Raw genomic sequence first — 12,168 nt, 5'->3', positions numbered from 1 at the left:
GTTTTTTTTAAACGAGCTAAAGTATATACTGAGTAATACATTGTGACTTTTACTAATACAAAATGTATATGATCAAATATCAAAGCAAATTTAAAATTGTTCCAAAGATATGACAGGATAAAGAAGTTTTCTTGTCATGATTTTCCTGCTTGTAAGAATTCGATTATTTCCAAATTCTAGAATGTTTCGTATAGTTTTATGACATTTCTAAAATTGGACTAAGGCAGTAGAATAAATTAGATGATATTTCAGCATCACTCCAGCTTTGTTGAAATTTTAATATGTTATTTACATAATAGTTTTCTAAAAATGTCAACAACTTCAAGATTCGTCTTTCGTAACATGAAAAATATTGGCGAAGATAATGGGGAGGCGTAAAAGTTTCGTTAAGTGTGGTCTTTTCAGCTACTTTAAATAGTGCCTATAAAATTTCTTCTAAATGCCTTTCATGTATGTATACGTCATTTATGTTTTGTTAATCAAGTACGTTCATTTGTCATTTGCGTATTAAATATTATCAACCTTCATTGATGTACATATCTGTACACGTAACTAACATGCCGAAATGTATGACTGACCAACACAGTATCAATTAATTTTAGCTTAATGGGGAATGTGGCCGCCAGACCATCCGTCTTAATACGACAGTGTTTATTTGTTTAATAATCCGAGTACCTCAAATGAAAGGAATGTTGCCGAGCGAACATCTTATCAGAGGCTTGTAGTGTCAGAAGTCATTTAGCGGTAACACATTTATTTACCTTTATCAAAGTAGCTTTCATTCATTACTAAATAAGATAATCAAGTGCGTAGTACTTTATTTTTTCACTCTCCAGAAGCTCCAAGTAGGACGATTACAAGGTAATTACTAATTTGTATACATTGTGGTTTTATCTTTTCTTTAAGGAAAGTTTTTTTTTCTTTCAGAAAGAAAACGCTAATAGAGTTTTGATTGTCATACAGATTTTAATCGGAATTTTGTTTTATTTTTCTTATAATTGAAATACATTTATAGAAAATATTTAATTTATTAAAGGACCTATGCTATTTTTTTACACAAAGAAATATTATTTAATATTTGTTTCAATTTTTTTAGCTTTCAAGAACTGCTTTTTTTTCATATCCACTTTCAAATTTACCGCCGTTGTCATATATATTCAGGTACGTTTAAGGAAAGTAATTAATTCTCTTTTGTACAAGTTGTTTTCTATTTTTGAACAAAATATAAGCTAGCAATTTATTCCAGGTAGCATTTTTCATATTTCCCATACCTTACAAGAATAACTTTTCTTTATTTAATACGTTTTACGTCAGAAAACGGCGAAAAGCCTTGGGAAGTTATTTGCCTTGTGAAAAAGCATTTTTTTTTAGATACCTGCCACTTCATAAAGATGTTTTGGATAATATTTGTGACTAATGTACAAAAAAATGAATAATATATACAAAACAAGAGTATGATAGCAAATGAAGCTAAACGCTGCAGAAATTTTTGAATAACATTTATCATTTCTTCGACCCTACTATGGCCAGTTTAGTTATCAAATTATCATCCTATCGCTGTAGCTAACTGATTGTGGTATTATCCACCATTCAGTAATAAAATATTCACATGATCATAGATTTGCGCCAAAAATATATAGTAACTATCCTAGTCAGTTTTAACCATGAAAAAATATATTTTATTTACACTTTCTTCCAAATGTTAATTGTTTGCATTTTATCCTTAAAAACATTACTGTAAGGTTAGAGAGTTTTGCTTTTTCTTGTTATTTTTTCCTTGATGGGCAGCTGTGTTCTTGAAATGCGGCTTTTCCTGTTTGTCTTTTATGTTTGCATTTCCATTTTTAAATTATTCGGTATTAAAATATTGGTTTATAAAGCATTTCATAATGCTAAGATGTTACTTTTTATAAACTGTAAAGGTGTTTCTCAACAAGAATATATCTTTAAGGAATAAATTGTGGATATATAATTACCATGCTAATAAAACAGGGTTACTACCACAGTGCCTTGATCTGCCATGTTGTATTTGGCTCGAGCGGACTTTGTCAGTCCACGATCCCGCTAGACGCTTAAAAATAACTTCTCTTACATTATACGTACCAGTCAAAATTGAGTACTATTTGACATACGTAAGATTGAAAACTCATTTGAAATGGTGAAAATTTTGACTCATTGAACAGCGAGACGCCACTATATTACGTCATTTGTCTGTATTCGATTGGATTTGAAAACAGGGTTTTGTATCCGTTAGTGAAATACATGCTATATTTGAGGCAGAAAGTTAGTTTATATATAATGAAAATGTTAATATGAACGCCTCAGTGCGTGCTTTAAACATTCCGATCCATAATAAAGTCAGATAGTAACTAGATAAACTTTAATTCATTCCATATTTTCACTTTTCCAACGGGTTACATTAATTAAAAGTTAAGCAAGATGTTGTGACATATGTAATTAGAATTACTGAGCTTGAATGCGTTATCTGTCGTCTGCAATGCAAGTAAATATGTAAAACCCTTGTGTAATGCTTGCTATGCCTTCACTTCAAAAGAACGTTACACCTTTAAGTCGTTTGAAACATCAACCTCCATCACAGCCATTGTACTTTTTATAAAAACATGTTATGTAAATAAATTTGCTGTCAAGGGCACCAATTATATCAATATTCTATTTCAACAGATTTTGAAAAGTATAACTTTACCAAATAAACTTAATGGAATGCTGAAAAAGCATGGGCTGATACTGGATTCACTGATTTGACGCCGTGTTCACCTTTACTTCCTGTAAATATCTGGGGTGAAGGTCATTTAACAGCTGAATAAAACTGGGCATTTTGATTGGCGGATGACAAATTCCAAAGGTTTTCGAATGGAATAGATAATATTTTCTTAAAGGATGTGCGGATGCTCCGAGCTGTAGTGTTAGACAGTATAATCCGTTGCAAGACTCCTATGAAAATAGCTTTCATTATAAACCTAAATCCCCTCGGTATCGAATTCAACTACAAACTTGCCACCTTTGCCACTCTGATACGGAGTGATCTCCCGTAAACGATTTGCAGTCAACTCGCCACTAGTCAACTTGTCTCCAGTCAACACGTCCCCATTTTGGTCATTCGTATCCCTTGACGATTTCAAATTGGTAATTTTGTCACCCACTTTTGATCCCCTCCTATTTAGTCTTATTTTGTGTAAAAATTTCCTAGATTTTGATTTATATAATCATAATGAAAAATAGGCATTCGGTAAAATATGTTCTACATAAAGCACATGAAGATTTTACTTTAAAAACTACAGTTTGTTTTGCTTTATAAATACCCGATCGCATGTTAAAGTGCAGAGTGCATACACGTTTCATACTTTAAAGTGAACATTGGCTAATACGGCCGTGTATTGTTTTTAAAGATACTTCTTGTTTCTATTGAAGATGTTTGGAAAGATTGTTATTCTCTGTATGGTAGCTGCGTGTGCTGGAGCACCTTTTGATCCAAGCGGTCGTTACGAGCCAAGCCAGGTAAGTTCCGAAAGTATGGTACATTTTGTTAAAGTAAGATCATTCGTCAAACAGTTTGTAGAGCACCAGTTTCCGATAAAGTCATTTTACAACTAGTTATCTTAACAGATAAGTTTGTGCATATCAAGTATTTCTCTGATTCATCTCTATTTATGATTTTAATTTTAAATGTTCCTGCAAACACATCGATTGTATATCGTCGAAATTAATATTCAGTGTTGCCATAAATTGTGATTGTTAACATAACAGCATAAAACGTGTTCGACAAAAACAAGAAATAAGATGTAACATTGAAATATGGTTCAATGTGAAATGGCCCTTTTTTAGAAAATGTCATTTTAAAGCAATTATTTATTCCTTTTTGTCAAACATTTTGTTAAAAAAGGCATTTGAACAAGGCAAACCAGATCATTATTAGTCTTAAGTATTATCATCTCCTGACACACGCTTCTTTTTGGGAAGATCATGTTCTTGAGGTATTTTGTTTCCTAATATGCAATTTCTAAAATTAGTGGAAAAGTCAGCAACACTAAACTTGTTTGAATATAGGATTTGCTAGTTTGCTTTGTTGATAAGAACGTCCTCGAAATTCATTACATAGTATTATGATAATTGCATGTTTAATTAGTGAACGTGTTGTTAAGCTCAACGTGCCTAATTAGAGATTTCAAGTACTTCTCAAAGGTGTATGAACTCTGCCGCCCAAATGAAACCAGTTACATAGGCAGGCGGTACTCGAAATAGTTTCAACGCTTCAAAGTTGCCCAACGTAACAAAGATCCAGCACTTTAAATTGAAGAGTTCGGTCAATTCACTCGTGTGCTTCTGTTTGGATTGGAATTTTCCGCCTAAAAACCAAAACTATTTCTCAACGTGATTTGCGTCATATCCTGAACTATTTGGCTCGTCAAATATGCACAAAAATGCGGCAATGATAAATAAAGCCTAGGAGACATATGATTTTCTACTGGTTTTGTCAACTGAAAGCATCCTATTTGTCGGCCATTAACTCCTACTGGTCCCCGTGGTCTAGATATTTCACTCTGAATATTTTTGAGTTGGTGCTTTTCGTCTCTACATCCATGTATACGCTTCTGTATGGCTGTGGTTTTAGGCGGCCATGTCTATTGGATCTTTATCCATGTTTTAATATACAGCTGGGAATGGTACGGTTGAAAGTTTATTAGAGATTCATATGAACCTTCTTCAGGTGTTTTGTTGTGAAATCATTGAGGTCTCTTGTAAATCTAGACTTGAAATTTGTATAAGCGCTATAGCGGGTTCTCAATAAACCTGTAGAAATTACTTAAAGGTTCATGAAAAACAGCTTTTACCTTTATACAAGTCAAAATTCATTTTCTGATTTAATACGTCTTTGATATTTACTTAAGATATTTTTACAGATAATTGTTTCAAAGTTGTCTGAAAGACCTTCTTTAGAAACTACTGTGTTTATATATTTGCTTCCTCATGAACAGACTCAATGAAACCAAGTCTGCTATTATTTTGATTGGTTGTATTCAATGCTTCAAAAGGAACTTTCAGACTTTATTCTCAAGTATGCCTGCCCGATTTTATGCATAAGCGTACTGTTAACCGAATCCGAAATGATCGTCTTGCGAGAAAAATTCTCTTTGAAACATATAACATTTTCCTCACCAGAATTCTGTAAATTTTGAAAACATTCTAATTTTTGATAAAAACAAATAGATGGTTGTTTTAACCATGCTGTCAATTCAATTAAAATAAGAAATAGAGATAGCAATACATTGTGTATGTGAATTTTACAGTTTGGGTCATTTGGTCAAATACGCGCTATAGAGCAAAAAGTAAACGACATGGAAGCGAAAGAGCACATGATGGAGAGCCGGCAGTCTGCCATGACTGAAGCTATTAAACAGGAACTGACCAAACTTGAACTTGACACTAAGACTGTGAAAACCGTGCTTAATACACTAGCAGAGGACAACGTCAAAATGCATAATGACATTCAATTGCTAAAAGGTAGTCTCTTCGCCACATTTAGTAATTTTGGGGATTTTAACCCACTCTTTATACGTTTACAAATCTGTATTGTTATCCAGTTTCAGCTTTACGACACTTGTATCTTCACAAGTTTCATGTATGACACGATGTTATTTCTTGAATGCTTGTACAATATCATCTAACGACGGTATAATTCGTCACATTGGGAAATTCACAGCGTTGCTGAAGTAAAGTGTTGAATGCAACTCTATCCTATATCTAGATACTACGGTAACCAATACATAGTAATTTTAGAAAATCTCGTTGATTATCATTCAAAGTATCTGCTCTGTCCAGGTTAAGTGCTCTACAAAATATGCATTTAAGGAGTGAATATAGATTCAGTCATGAAATCACTAAAGGAAAGGTATCGGTTCATAAAAATATTGAACCAGGGGGACCATTTCATTTCCTTGAGCTTTCGAATAATTATGAGTGTATCTCCCATATGCTATTTCAAAATACAATGTATGTACAATTCTCTTCCAGGTCACAGTGCTGCTATAATAAACTTAGGTCGAAAGGTAAAATAGTTTCATTTATTATATTTGTTCAGCATCTTGAAAGAGAGCCAAGACTTATTTCGTCCCAAATACTTTTCCAAAATTGGAATCAATTTTAACATTGCCACAATCATGTTTCCAAAACCGGAATCAAGATTGAGTTCAAACCATTCACTTTTCATAATGATTTCATACCAATCACCTCTACAAATTTGGAATCCAGATTGCTTTATATCATTCACCTCTCCAGAATTTCTTGTTTGATAAGTCAGTCAGTACTTATCCGCCGCTTCTTACCCGCGGTTATTCACGTTTAAAATATTACTGAAATACACACTGCATTAGATGTCTATTCAAAGATATAAAACTTGAATTAAAAATAGTACGAGACGCGTATGGTATGATTCCAGTTATGGGATGGTTCATTAAATAACAGGCTCGCAGAAACGACTCAGATGAGCTGTGTTAATGTCTTTTCATATACATGTATTACTTTTATGTACAGTTGTGTAAGTTAAACGACATCTTCTGCCAATGAATACATTTTTTATGACACGATGTTTAAAGCATAAACTTATTTTTTTTGTCTTTCCTCTAGATGATGAAGCTCGAGCAGACGATGGATGGCATACAGAACACACTGGCGGACATACTACGATGAAACGTTCTTTGCAGAACTAATTTTACAGTTAGCTGTAAATTTCTTAGAAATAAATATATAAATGTATTAATGAGAGGCTCCGAATTTCATTGTATTTGACACTGCTGCGGTAAAGACGGTATAGACATAACTTGATAAAGCAGACGTCAACTGTTTCGCCTTACCTCTTTAATATATTTTCAGCGAAGTTTGTTAACACTACAATTTCTGTTGGGGTTAAGGTAACAACGACACAATTTATGTCTTATCGGGACTTTCCAAACTTTTAATGGTCGAGGAAAACCGCACCTTGGTAGAACAACCGATCTTCAGTGAATGGCTTGCTCGCATGAAATAATTTACACCTTAAAGCGAGGGTTTGAACCCACAATGGTGAAGGGCAAGTGGTTTGAAGTCAACGACTTCCGTTTTCAACCGTTTTTTTTTTGCTTGGAGTTAACGTCGCACCGACACATGATAGGTCATATGGCGACCTTCCAGCTTTTAATGGTGGAGGAACACCCCAGGTGCCCCTCCGTGCATTATTTCATCATGAGCGGGCACCTGTGTAAAACCACCGACCTTCCGTAAGCCAGCTGGATGGCTTCCTCTCATGAAGATTTCAACGCCCCGAGTGAGACTCCAACCCACATCGATGAGGGGCAAGTGATTTGAAGTCAGCGACCTTAACCACTCGGCCACGGGTTTTCTTAGTGAATAGCAAAAATGATATACAGGTAGATTCGTTAATAAAAGGCTTTTCCGTAATAGCTTACCGTATGTACGTTTTGCAAAAAAAAATATATATTTTAAAATGTACAAATTTAACGCATGTTTTAAACCGTCGCTCGGTTGAAACGTTCATGTTTAAGATAAAGGCAAAATACATATATACAATATATACAACAGACGACGTCACAATGTTGAAGCGCGTATGTGACTCCTATATTTAGTTTACCACAGTTATTGTGTGTGAAATAATACTCGAATGCCTTAAATAACGGTTACTTATTTTTAGTGAAAACGTTGTTTCACGTTATTTTGTTTTCATGACGTCCTACGTGATAACATACAGGATGTTCAAGAAAATCTGTTACCATTTCAAACGCTCATAATTCTTATTTTGAGTAAACGCCCTATAAAAGTTATATGAAAATAATTGTTTACATAAAAAAGTTTAATTTGATATGCATATATTACACATACTGAAAATATCATCAAAGTCTATTTCAACACATGTTCAACATGACGTCCCTTTTGTTTGATAACGACGTCGCAACGTGTTTTAAAAGTCTGTGTCTTCTACGCATTGCATATGTTTAAGCCTGAAAGAGCATTAAAATAGCATTTCTTTGTGCAATAAAAGTATGATGTAATAAAAAGGAATCCTCCTCCACCTAGAATGTCAACTTGAAGTATAGCGATTTCTTTGTTGCGGTGAATCTTTTTAACGCTGCCACTTGTTTACAAAGAAGTTCTATCGTCGTGTAAACCGAAACGTTTGTCTGATAATATAGTGGGCATGTGTGGATGTGTTTGTGTGTTTGTGTTACTTCAAGCGTACACACCTAAATATTTACACTGCTTCCGAATACAAAACGATCAACCTGTATGACACGCGTGCTTACAGCCTTCATTAACTGAAACGCCATAAAAACCACTGTAGCAACCATTTGTAAACAATGACATTCTAATAAAATGTACCTTTAGAGTGACGATTTTGTTTGTCGGGTCAAACGCTGTTTCTTCCACAATATTTCCGCTATGTAACGGTGGGCAGTTAACATAACCAGACAGTGAGTGTTCCTAGATTCTGTGCCAGTACAAACCTGTTCTTCGCAAGTAACTGCCAACTTCCCCACATGAATCAGAGGTGGAGGACGAATGATTTCAGACACGATGTCTTTTATGAAATCGTCACAGAGAACTAAGCCTCGCCCGAGGATCGAACTCACGACACCGCAATCCGTAGATTTGGCTTTTCATACTGAACTAAGCGCGTGGGCTTTAACCCTTACCATGCTGGACACGATTGATTCTACCTTTGCGACCAGTGTAGACCAAGATCAGTTTGCACATCCATGCAGTCTGATCATGGTCTGCACTGTTCGCTATTCAGTCGGTAAATTTTCAGTAAACGCCCTCTCAAATGATAAATGGTACTGTCCAAATTGGAAGATGGACCAGTCCATTATAGAAATTTAGCATGGTAAGGGTTAAGAGTAACGAAGCGCATTGAAGTGAAAGCAGTGACATAAAGAATGATTCTTTAGATGATACTTCAGCAACCATTACCATATTGCAAACTAAAGAATCTACTTCATTGTCTCTTTTAATTGGTGTTGGGTAGCCTGACATGATATAGAAACAATCTTATCTTTTTTCTTGAAACTAGTCAGCGGTCCGAGTTTTATGCAACTGATCAACATAACCAAACGGTACTGAAAGATCTGTGACTATGATATTATTTTGAGAAGTATCCGCATTTACCTCGAAGGCAAGGGTCATGGAACATATAGACAGTCATAAAGTAAATAAAATCCTGGGAAAAAACCTGATAAAACTTAGGGTACAATTAATACATATTAATGACAGAAACATTAGTTTAATGTACTTTTTTTTCAACAAGCGTCTTCTCCATGCTATTTTTACATATCTAACCTGATTTAGATTTAAAGTTAACTTTCAATGAAGTTTAGTTGTAATAAATGTCGAAACAAATATATCTTGTAGTATAGACAGCATACAACTTTCCTTTAGAAAAAATATCTTTGGGCTGATTGCCGTAGGTAATGTTGCAATTGCTAACAGCACAAAAAGCAAGGTAAAACAAACCTCTGTGATACTGGAAAGCTTCAGTCTTTTTCGTTGGGGTAAATAAATGAGCCGTGCAATAAGAAAACCAACATAGTGGCTTTGCGGACAGCATGTATCCAGACCGGTCAGGATCCATGCTGTTCGCTAATAGTTTCTCTAAGTGCAATAGACTTTGAAAGCGAACAGTATGGATGCGCAGGCTGGTCTGGATCCATGCTGGTCGCAAACCCACTATGTTGGTTTTCCCATTGCACGGCTCAAATTACGAGAAGGGCATGCAACTGCATCGGCTATGATTGTGGGCATAGTTGTGACTATGTTTCGTTGTGACATAAGAACGTTTTATATTCAAAATGGATAATTAAAACTATGTGATGAAAAAAGAGCAAACAAAAAAGGAAATATAGTTTCATACAGTAATACTTAGAAAACCAGACCAGTCCAGTGGTTGCCATGTTTATGAGACAAGAGAAATGGCTTCGAAGATGGTCACCTAACGGTCATATCTGTGAAATAACAAATATTAATTCATGGATTTCCACTTATCTGGATAAAAAATGGGGATTTTTAATATTACTCGGTATTTAGATTTTTGGATTGACGTACTCTTGAAATCCTCAAAAAGTATCCCACCAAATATTAATGATTTAACAGTATATTGTAGACAAGTAAGCTAAACATGGAATGGCGCAAACTCCCCCGTAACCTGATTTTCTTATTTAGCTCCGAGGTTGTTAGCCGCACGTTCGGTACTGGTCAGAAAACATGCTAAAATGACTTGCCAAAGAAATAATTAAGCTAAATTGGGTAATCGATGTGGTCTATAGGCGGCGGATGAAGGTTTAGGTCAGTTATTTATTTATAGGTCAGTTTGTAGGTCTTGCCACAAGGTTTTAATTAGTGTGAGTATGAACTTAACTGGGTCATGATATGTGGGATGTAGGACCAACAATGTAGTGTATTCATGTTTTAAGTTTGGAAGTGAATGTCATTATAAGGGTCAAAGTTATTTATACATAGGTCAGTTTGTAGGTGTTGCCACAAGGATTGTTGAGTGTGAGCGTAATTTAAATCGGGTCATTTATGTAGGAGGCTGTAGGCAATAGGTTCGTACGGACCGAGGGACAAACGGACAGTTCAATCGCTCTTTTCCCGGGAACATAAAACTAATCTGAAAGGGACGTGTCAATGATATGTATGACTAAGTTTTGTATTAATCGCTCCTGCTCAGTTTCTTTGAAATCTGACAGACATTTTGGAGATGAAGGATAGATAAACTTTTTGTCCGATGGACGCTTATTGACACTAACGAAGACCGGCGCCGAATTTCATTGGGGTTGTCGCATGCTCATGGTCTAAACCGAAACTTCATATTTTTTGCAAGGTATGTATTGTTATGAGCATTTTACTTGATACCGTAGAGGGATAGATTCCCTATAGTTACATTAAGTCCATGCAAGGCGAGACAATTAACGGCCGACAATCAGCACATAAAGACTGTTGTTGTGATAGCTAATAAAGGTTACCACGTAAGCATACAATACAGCGACAAAAATACCTTAATATGTTAACGCGCAACAATGGGAGCTTATCGATACCAAGGATTTCTTTTAAATGCCGTACAATTTACTCCCCATTGTAACTGCCTTCAAAGAATATAGAAAAGTCTAAATCTAGTTGCATGTTGTTACTTACAAATAGGAACAAATCCTAAGGACGAACATTTCTCCAGCTGGTTTTGGCGTGCGAAACACACACTGGGTCCGTTCACACTGAACGTAGAAATGTCTGAACTGCAATACCTAACAGTTGAAAATGACAGACTGATGTTGTTATGATAGCAGTGTGATTGTTATATGCCTTTCGTATTTTTCATGGAAGTACTTGCTGGGAAAATGTTATGAAACATGCACTGAAACATACCTGGATCTTGCTTTGGTATCTATGTACAGGACAGGCAGGAGAATTAAACTGGTGATAGCTTACAGGATGGTCATGATGTAGACAAATGAGAGCCGTGCCATGAGAAAACAACATAGTGCTTTGCGACGCATGATCCAGACCACCTCGCACGCGCATCTGTCAGCGTCCATGTCTTGTTCGCTAACATGTTTCTCCAATTCCAATAGGCTTTTAAAAGCGAAAAGCAAGATGACCAGACTGCGCGGATGCGCAGGCTGGTCTGGATCCATGCTGGTCGCAAACCCACTATGTTGATTTTCTCATGGCACGGCTCAAATATTTTACAGCAGGAAGCTGTGACAGTTGTGTTACAAATTAAACTTTGTTTCGAGGGTTTAGAATTCAATTTCAGTTCTACCACGACACGTCAAGTCAATACATGTCATTATAACAGTTCAACAGTTCAAGTTATTGTTTACTGACTAAATTGCAACCATTCATTTTCCTATTTTACCACTCTGACTGTGTTCTTTGGTCAACGATTTATTGCAAAATATTGTCAAATTGCAAAACAAATATATAAAAAAGTAAATAAAACATTTTGGTACTGGATATATCAACATATTTAAAATTCAAAATAGAGACATTCGGGAAAAAAACTACACTGTACCATTTCCGTTGCAACAGGGTGTATTTTGTTTACAATTGTATTTTCTCATGAGAAGTAAATCAAAATTGTGCTCTTGTAAGTGTTGTAATTTATAA

The 12,168-nt window shown here is 35.3% G+C and overlaps 1 protein-coding gene across 1 annotated transcript; it reads left to right on the top strand.

Annotated features, from left to right (window-relative positions):
• Positions 1-693: 693 nt before the first annotated feature.
• LOC123565734 (uncharacterized) lies at positions 694-6,775 on the top strand. The gene is made up of 5 exons (XM_045359530.2): positions 694-744; positions 3,430-3,516; positions 5,307-5,520; positions 6,031-6,065; positions 6,643-6,775. Exons 2-5 carry the CDS (start codon positions 3,430-3,432, stop codon positions 6,703-6,705), a joined length of 399 nt encoding a protein of 132 aa, XP_045215465.1. The 5' UTR covers positions 694-744; the 3' UTR covers positions 6,706-6,775.
• The last annotated feature ends 5,393 nt before the right edge of the window (positions 6,776-12,168 follow it).

The sequence above is a fragment of the Mercenaria mercenaria genome, chromosome 8 (genome assembly GCF_021730395.1).
Source record: "Mercenaria mercenaria strain notata chromosome 8, MADL_Memer_1, whole genome shotgun sequence".
NCBI lineage: Eukaryota > Metazoa > Mollusca > Bivalvia > Venerida > Veneridae > Mercenaria > Mercenaria mercenaria.
This window is presented reverse-complemented; position numbering and strand designations above follow the sequence as displayed.

Coding starts and splice junctions, on each gene's coding strand:
- LOC123565734 (XM_045359530.2), top strand. CDS start 3,430: ATGTTTGGAAAGATTGTTATTCTCTGTATGGTAGCTGCGTGTGCTGGA. Junction 3,517..5,306: donor GTCGTTACGAGCCAAGCCAG/GTAAGTTCCGAA, acceptor TGAATTTTACAG/TTTGGGTCATTTGGTCAAAT. Junction 6,066..6,642: donor TAATAAACTTAGGTCGAAAG/GTAAAATAGTTT, acceptor TCTTTCCTCTAG/ATGATGAAGCTCGAGCAGAC.